This window comes from Ipomoea nil, unplaced genomic scaffold, assembly GCF_001879475.1.
Source record: "Ipomoea nil cultivar Tokyo-kokei standard unplaced genomic scaffold, Asagao_1.1 scaffold3316, whole genome shotgun sequence".
NCBI classification, from domain to species: domain Eukaryota; kingdom Viridiplantae; phylum Streptophyta; class Magnoliopsida; order Solanales; family Convolvulaceae; genus Ipomoea; species Ipomoea nil.
In genome coordinates this window covers 310,576-320,022 of record NW_017619744.1, presented here as the reverse complement: position 1 = coordinate 320,022, position 9,447 = coordinate 310,576, and the positions used below count along the sequence as shown (strand labels likewise).

The window sequence follows — 9,447 nt, the reverse complement described above, 5'->3', positions numbered from 1 at the left end:
GTTTAATGGTTAAAGGATTTGTAAAATTTTAGTTAACAGTTAATTCGGTTCGAAATTATCGGTTAACCGAAATGTTATATATATATATATATATATATATATATATATATATATATATATATATATATATATATATATATATAACTTTTATAAAAAAAATTAAAAAAAAAAATTTTAAAAACGAACTTATATCATTGACTTAGCTTGTAGACTTGTAGTCATTTTGAATCTAACACGTAATGGAGGTGACGAAGAATCTTTGACGTTAGCATGACAAAGGTGTTTTATTATTTAAATGTTTTTCCTGCGAAATATTTTTAAAGGATTGTGTAAATTACACTAAGGTGGTGTTTGATTGGGATTTTTGCACGCTATTATAGATTTTAATACCTATTATCACGTTTATTTATCTATTTTAGTTAACTTATTATTGGAATCAAATCTTTTAGTAATTATAAAACTCATTATAATTTTACTTCTCTACTTTTGAACAATTGAATTAAAAATAATGGAGAAAAAATGAAAAATAAATAAATTTTTAATTTTTATTATATAGATTTTTAATATATATACACATATATATGTGTATATATCTTTATTATATATTTTCATTTATTTATTTATTTATTTTTATTTTATTTTATTTTATTTATTTATTTTGATTCTAATTCCTATTTACTATAAAACAAAGTGACTCCTTAACTTCTACTTAAAACACATTACCATTACCAAGTATCTAATTCCTATTATCATTACAAGGTGGACCCGGGTCAAAAAATACACAATTTATATACTAACTATTCACAATTTACATATTGAATGTTCATAATTTTATATACTAAATGTTCACAATTTACATACTAAATATTTACAATTTGAATTGTGAATATTCAGTATATAAATTGTGAACTTCAGTATATAAATTGTGTATTTTGATTCAGGTCCACCTTGCAAGGTGGATCCGAATCTATGGCATAACTGTCGGTGAAAAGTGGCATGGGCTTAAAAGAAAAATTGCCAAAGATTTATTTAATGTATTTAATACTATCTACCTATCAAATAAGGGAAAATTGAAGGAGCACCGAATATAATATTTTTGTGAATTAATTTTCAAAAGAGTTCTACTACATGTAGTCTCAAATCTTACTCACTCAAATTTATTTCTTGATATGGCAGGTTTTGATGGGTTATTTTCTTCATGTGTGTCCCTATAAAAGTGTCTACATCAATATTTTAAGTGTGGAGTAAAAATTGAGAGTAGAGAATAGAAATACATGCATGTAGTATTTTCCTTTTCAAAATTACAAGGAAATTTAAGGTTTCTTCCCTTATAAATAGCTAATTCATTGGGAGCCTTCTCATCCATCACCATTGATCAAAACACATTACTCATTCCATAACATACACTCTCTCCTATGGCCTTCAACTATCATTTCAAGTTGGTTGTTCTCGCAGCCCTTTTCTTGTTGGGGGCATGTGAATCTCTAGCCACTGCACGTACTCTTGAAGAGACCTCCTTACTTTTGCGCCATGAGAGGTGGATGACTCTCCATGGACGTACATATAAAGATGAGGCTGAGAAGGCAAAACGATTCCATATTTTCAAGGAAAATGTGAAGTTTATTGAAGATTTTAACAAGGCTGACAATCGTTCTTACAAACTGGGCACTAACAAATTTACCGATCTTACTAAGGAGGAGTTTCAAACCACCATGCTTAATGAAGAGAAGTCACTACGCCCTAAGACATTAAAACCAACATACTTTTTTAATAAGAGTTTGGATCAAGCTCCAGACTCTTTGGACTGGAGAGAGCATGGTGTCGTGACAGATATCAAAGACCAAGGAAAATGCGGTAACTATTAACAATTACATACTTTTCATCCTTCAATTATATCGCCTGACCTGTCCATCAATTTTTTGTCCATCAATTATATCTACACCTACTTTTCATGTTTCAATTGTCTACAAAGTGACTTTTTCTATTCATGAGTTTTGTTAAGACTTGGTAAAAAAACTTTACTTCCCAAACAATTTTTTTTTTTAAATGGTGATAGGTATAATTGAAGAATGAAAATGTTATTTTTCTATAATTTATGAACAGTAAAAAAATTGATATTTTCTTTGGATAGTATACTTATTAGTTATTACATAATACATGCATGATATATTTAAATGCCATTTTATTACCAAAAAAAAATAACAAAATATTTAGCAACCGATTAAATAAATACACACGAATTTTACAATTTCATAAATTTGACTTTTCTTCTAGTATTTTAATTGGTTGTATATACTTATATGTGGTCCTTTAGTGTTTTGTCATTTTCTTTTATTAACGATAAAAACAAAACAAAACAAAACAATAATTGGTTTTCTTGTTTTGTTATGGATTATACCAGGTTGTTGCTGGGCGTTTGCAGTGGTGGCGGCGGTGGAAGGAATAACCAAAATAAAAACAGGCCAATTAATTTCCTTATCCGAGCAGCAACTCCTCGACTGCGACGTCAACAGCAACGGCTGCAGCAGCGGAATCCGAACGGAGGCGTTCGAATTCATAAAGGAAAACGGCGGCCTCGTGACGGAGTCCGACTACCCCTACGAGGGCGCTCAGGAAAGCTGCAACAGGCAAAAACTCGGCACCCCGGCGGCCACCATTTCCGGCTACCAAGAGGTGGCCACCACCGAGTCCGCTCTCCTGGCGGCCGTCACAAACCAGCCTGTCTCCGTCGGAATCACCATCGGCGCGGAAGTGTTCCAGCACTACAAAACCGGAGTTTTCACCGGCGTGGACGGCGACGAAGGCTACTGCGGATCGGGATACCACCACGCCGTGACGATCATTGGGTACGGGACGAGCGATAATGGAGAGGACTATTGGTTGGTGAAAAATTCATGGGGGACCAGTTGGGGTGAGAATGGTTATATGAAGATGGTCAGAGGAATCAATGAAGGAGGAGTTTGTGGCATTAACACCAGGGCTTCTTACCCCACAGCTTAAATTTTACTATGAATTATATATTGTTGTAAATCTTTTGCAACAAGCAAATTTATAGTCAAAAAATGCTTCCACATCATAATGATGAGTGGTGTGAAAGACATCTAATGTATCATTAAGTTACATCGTGAAGTGTAACTTATTTTTATCTTATTATGAAGAAATAAATCATTTTTAATGATATTGTATCGTGTTTTTTTAATTGTGCTTTTACTATTTTATAAATAGTGCAATGGACGGCTTAGATCAGAGAAATTCTTTTAAAAGCATCCGTCAATGCCTAGCTCCGTTTTGAAATTAGGTAAAATTCAATGTTACTATTGAATATTTAATAGATGATGGTGATGGGTGAGGATGAGGACTTCTATGGTGGGTAGCCTAGGCAGGCTTATGGCTTTCCTCCTTGGCTAAGTGGTCAGTCTCAGCAAAGTGAACTCATGTTTCAAGGACATAATTTCCTATTTTTGTAAATAGGAATTGTTGACACTTAAATTTTGATAAATATTAATTATTTATCAATATTAGTATATTTCAATTCGTGCCAAGGAGCCTTGAAAAATAAATAATCAATATTTATCAAAATTTAAGTGTCAACAAATGCCCCCTCGAGACTTGCTTATACACCACTTGAGAGCATATAACACTCGAAATTATGTAGGGCAAGAAAGTCTCGACACTACAATTAAAGATATAAGGCCGTTTCAACTCATGCCAAGGAGCCTTGAAAGATATTATGAGGCCGTTTTTACTCGTGCCAAGAAGCCTGAATCTGAAGCCGTTTAAACTCGTTCCAAGGAACCTTAAAAGATATGAGGCCGTTTTTACTCGTGCCAAGGAGTATCATTTAGCTTCCTCCATTTTAAATTTCATACAGGGTTTTCCCCCATATCGGTTGAAAGTGCCTACGAAGAGATAAGAGGCAGAGTTGTCCCACTGGGCGTGCCAATTTGTGAACAAATAAAATTGAATAAAATATATTTATGTTCCAAATTCTGGATTACATGTCAAATATCAATGCGGTGTGGGTACAAGTCTCTGGATGGTCCTCTAATTCTTCAATTGATGCCTTGAACACTCCACCATTGAAGGGTCTCCGGGTTTCAAGTGGCTTAATCTTCAAAGAAGAGCTTGTATATATAGCTTGTTCTTCTTAAAGGGCCTCCGGTTCAAATGACTTGATCTTCAAAGGAGGTTTGGATCAATAGGCATGATCAATATGGAGGAGGGGCTTTTACTTTCAGGAGCACATTTTTATTGTGATCCTGAATAATATTTTTCTAGATGTTTACTAATATTGATAAATAATCAATATTTATCAAAATTTAAGTGTCTACAGGAATCTAGGTACGTAATTTGTTACTATATTTCAAAAAGATTTTAGTGCGTTTAGAATTCAATCAATTTATAATATAATTAGAGAATAAGGGTCAAATATGCCACTCAATTGCACACTAAATTATAATTAGGCTATCGAACTAAAAAAAAATACAATTGAGTCCCTAAATAATGCAAATTCATGTAATTCAACCAACTAAAAAAAATGCAATTGAGTTTCTAAATAATGCAAATTCATGTAATTCAACCCAAAATGACCTGTTTATCTAGAATCATGCTAGAGTGGCAGTTACCGAATTTAAAAATATTTTCTAATACTTTTAAATAAAATAATTTATTTATAAAAAAAAAAAAAAAAAAAAAAAAAAAAAAAAAAAAAACCATCTCCGGTCTCCGCCGGAGACGACGGAGGTTTTTTTTTTTTTTTTTTTTTTTAAAATAATTTTACTTTATTTAAAATTATTAAAAAAATTATATTCGGTAACCGCCATGTCAGCATGTTTCCAAATAAACAGATCACTTTGGGTTGAATTGCATGAGTTTGCGTTGTTCAAGGACCCAATTGCATTTTTTTTAGTTCGATGGCCCAATTGAAATTTGGTGTGCAGTTGAGTGGCCTATTTGACCTTTATTTCTACAATTAATTAACAACTGATTTTGGGGATTTAGTGTCCTAAATTATTCGAGAGCATTTAATGCTTTTATCTACAAATCTAATAAGAGCCAATAAAATTAGAACAAAAAATCTTGGTGTAATTGTTTGTGTTAAGAACACTTGTATTAGGACTTTGTTGATACCAATGTAACCTAGAATGTAGACCCCTAACCTTTGTTATTTGTTAATCGCTACTTTCGTCCTAGACGAGAGTTGCCATAACTCACACTGTAATTCGTGTTAAGCTAGTCAAACACACGAAAACGAGTTATGCTTAGATGTTAGGGCTATCAAGACGAAAGAAGGTTCAAGACCCGAAGCATGAAGCATCCACAACGAAAGTTAATCGGGAGTTGTCATCTACCACGAAGAGACAGTCTTATTTATGACAATCCTTCAAGACATTCTTCGTCTTCAATAACAAGAAGAATGTCTTCACTGTCTGATTTGACGACATCCTAGGAACAAAAAGGACCTCAACATATGGGACACGCATACCAAGGAGCATTAAATGAAGTTGTATTATTCTAGAGCTAAAAGACAAAACCCTAAGCCTATCTATGCCATCAACGGCTACAAGGTACAAAACCCATTAATGGAGCATTTAATGCGGGAAGCTCCCAGGTCATTACCCACTGGATATTAGGTTTGAAAATTTCATCTCCCTCCAACGGATGGAATTTTCATCACCTATATAAACCCACCTTCATCAACTAAGAAGGTGCTGGTTCTTTTCACTCGATCTATCCTCTAAGCAAAAGCTCTTAAAACTTCTAAGCTCTCATCAAGTTTTTGCGAACCAGTGTTAAGGTGTTAAGATATTTTAAGAAGTTGATGTTATCACATCTGTGCTTGTTTTTATGGTTATTTTGAATCATCCAGTAACTAAGTTCTTTAATTTTGCTTATTTAATACATGTTTTCCTTGCTATTATCATTTAATTATGGTTCGCACTTGTTTTGAATATTTTACGGTGTTTGTTAGTGTTTTTGAACCATTTTAGGTCAAAGATATGACCAAGGGGAGTTCAAGGATGAGTTTGGAGCAATTTTGGATGAGTTCGGAGCCCAGTGGATTCGACGTGTCGAGCCAAGGGCTCGACACGTCGAAATTTTCCAATAGCTAATCAATTCGCGCACAGGAAGTCTCGACGCGTCAAATATGCGTCTGTTTCTGGGATAAAAACAGACGCCTAAAGTAGCGCGGATAAAAAAACAGACGCTTAAAGTGGCGCAGCTGGGCAAAATTCAATACAAGTGCGAGATCTCTTTTCCTAATATCAATTGCGCGGATTTCAAGGCTCATATCTCCATATTAAAAGTTAGCAATTCAAGGAATCTTCCAAATTATAAATATCATTAAAGACGACAATTTCTTTATTTAAATATATGAATTAGAATTTGAGTCCAATTTGGTACAAGATTCCTATTTCATCTCAACTTTGTACCCACTATAAAATCCCTCCTTCCTCAACCCTAATGGGAGGACCGAGACCGAGAGAATTCAGAGATTCTTGGAGACAAGAAGGAGAGAAATCAAGAGCCACAAGTTGTCTTGGAAAGCAAGAAGAAGACTAGGGAGATTTGGGAAAATCGTCTGGTTAATTCTTGTACTCTTTTGATATTTGTAATTCTTTATTTATATTTGCTATGTATAATTTAGTCATGCTTGGCTAAATTCTTTAGAGATTCTTGGGTAAAAGTGTTTATGAACCTATGTGCCTGAGCTCTCAGTTTCTTTAATATATTATTATTTGGGTTTAATACTTGTGTTGCAATCGTGATAATATTGTTTGATGCTTGTAATTAATGGCCATAGTTACTAGCTTCATAGCCATGTTTGTGTCACCAATGGGAGTTGGGGCATAAATTAGGGCACACACGATTGCACCTAATGGTTGGTCCTTGGGAAAGGGGAACTTATTAGGGGAAGTTTATTCTAGATTGTTGCCAATCGGGAGATGGTAGTAATTAGGAATAATTGAATGCTGATCTTTGATCTTATTGGGTGTTTAAGCCATGGGAGTGGAAATTCACTAGGAATAGAGATTACGGGAGTAATTCGATTCCACTTTGCATTACCACACAAATCTTAATTCCAAACTAAATATTGCAAACGATAATTGGCACTAGGTGATTAAATACTTGAATCCCATGAATCTCAACTTCTCTCTAATTGTTTTCAAAATCCTGAACCTCTGTTTTATTTTTATTTATTTTATGCCAATCAATCATCTAAGTAATTGTTAGGATTAGCTCTAATGAATAAGTTAGTAACTAGTGCTTGATACAACCACTTCCCTGTGGATCGATAACTCGTACTCCGAGAATTATTTGTTTGCAAATATACTACGCATCAAATTGGCGCCGTTGCCGGGGAGGTGGTGTTTCCAGTATTAACATTAGTGAAATCTTTATTCTAGGAGACTAGTCCATTTTTATTTTTTATTTTATTTTGTTTTGCTAACCCATAACAAGTTCATTGTTTTGAGTGTGATTTAGTTTATGGATAGATATGCATTCCAAGGAACCATGCCACCGTTTTACCCTCCTTCTCAAGGTTATGAGATGGGTTGGAATATGAATCGAGAATATGGAGGAATGGAACAACAATTCCCTTTCTCAAATTTTGCCAACTCTAGTCAAGGATATTATCAAGAAAGTTCATATCAAACATCACAACCCCAATGGTGCTCATTTTGTGGTGGGAATCACTTTGTGGAAAATTGTTACATGCTCAACCCCACCAACCATATCCATCAACAATCTACTCAAGGATTTTGTGCCAACATGAGTCAAGCTACTTATCAAAGATGCACACCACCTACTCCACAACCCTCACGGTGCATGATATGTGGTGGATCTCATGAGGCGGAAAATTGCTTTATCATGGATCCCAATTACAAGTATCAAGGGCGAGCTCAAGAGTTGCCGTACCAAGAGTTTCAACAAGATTGTCAATCACTTGACCAAATAATTGAGATGAAGTCCAAAGAGACCAAGGTAATGCAATTGTGCTCGAAATATCTGGAGTTACAAGATCACATGAAGGCTCAACTTGATCGCATGAATGCTCGACTCGATCACATGATGGCTCGACAGCAAGATTTGACAATTCAAGAGCCACTTCAAGATTCATTTAATGGAGAGGTTCTAGAAGAGTTGCTCTTGCCAAATGAAGGTCATGAAGTTGAGAGAAATAAAAAGGATGATGAGGATCTTAGAGAGGGAGATGAAGAAATATTTGATAAATGCATTGAGATGGAGACACCAAGCTGGGAGGAAAATGTAGAGTTGCAAGGTAATGATGGCAAGGAACATATAGAGAGTTGCCTATTAGATGAGGAAGTTCTTAATGGAGTACATGATTTGAATGAGGATGTCTCACCAATGGAGAACACTTCCCTTGGAGAGAACTTCAGAGAAATTTTGAATTTGGGAGGCATTGGAGTTCTAAAGGATAATGGCACACATTTGCCTATCTATATATCCAATGATTCCCAATACTTGCTGGTTCATGTGAATGATCCGAGACTCTCATTACTTGTTGAACAAAAGAGTGTTGAAAAAGAAGGAAAAGAGAATGGAGGCATAATTCTTGATTCGGGCAAATGTGGTTCCTTACATGATGACGTGAAGGGTTCGAGCTTAAGAGAGTTCATAAATGGACACCACTTGAAGAAATACTTGGAAGAGAAAGTTGATGGAAAGAAGGGGATTTTTCTTCTCCAATCACTTGATGGCTAGAGAGGTAATGTCAAGCTAACGACGTTAAATTTAGCGCTTCATGGGAGGCACCCCATGTTATCTTTTATTACTTTCCCTATTTATTTATTGCTTTCTAGTTTCGTCTTATTTAGTTTTATTATTTTCTAGTTCGTGATTATTTTATTGCTTCTTGCTTTTCCCTTTTCTCTTGTTCTACTTTTCTTTTATTTTGCATCAGGGATGATGCAAAGTTTTAAGTGTGAGGGGGAGGAATCATTAATTTGGGGATATTTCTAAATTTTTAAAATTTTTGCTTTTGCTTGGATGACTCATATGCTATTTTTGGTGAATAAGCTACTTGTCTTAGCATGCAGTTACAATTATTCTCTCTTGTTGGTTTGTGGTTTGTTTTAGTGGTGCTTGCTGCATCTCAATTTGTGATGGATGATTTGAGGTGTAACACATATTTGATCTATTCTCTTGCCAATAGCTTTGTTAACCACTTAATAATTGGATTAGTTCTTGATCTTGTGTTTTGCATTGCTAGTGAAGGCTTATGTGAGATTCCGGTCATGGGTGTTTTTGCTAGAACTTGCCTCATTACTCCCTAAGTGATGTCTAAGTTTTGCATGTTTTGAAGTGATTTAGGCCATTTTTGTTTATCCATACCCTTTAAACCTGTCCCTATATATATTTTATCCTTCGTATCCCCATTGTGCCTTTTGTTTGTTCAAATAAGTGCTAAGCACTTAT

General features: G+C 34.7%; 1 protein-coding gene across 1 annotated transcript; it reads left to right on the top strand.

Annotated features, from left to right (window-relative positions):
* Window positions 1-1,375: 1,375 nt before the first annotated feature.
* Window positions 1,376-3,076, top strand: LOC109169626 (ervatamin-B-like). Its single transcript, XM_019318505.1, has 2 exons — window positions 1,376-1,854; window positions 2,402-3,076. Exons 1-2 carry the CDS (start codon window positions 1,416-1,418, stop codon window positions 2,998-3,000), a joined length of 1,038 nt encoding a protein of 345 aa, XP_019174050.1. The 5' UTR covers window positions 1,376-1,415; the 3' UTR covers window positions 3,001-3,076.
* Window positions 3,077-9,447: the final 6,371 nt, after the last annotated feature.

What these genes read in the sequence shown, in the direction of transcription:
- LOC109169626 (XM_019318505.1), top strand. Translation starts at nt 1,416, where the DNA reads ATGGCCTTCAACTATCATTTCAAGTTGGTTGTTCTCGCAGCCCTTTTC. An exon ending in CAAAGACCAAGGAAAATGCG is followed by an intron (nt 1,855 to 2,401) that starts GTAACTATTAAC and finishes GGATTATACCAG; the next exon opens with GTTGTTGCTGGGCGTTTGCA.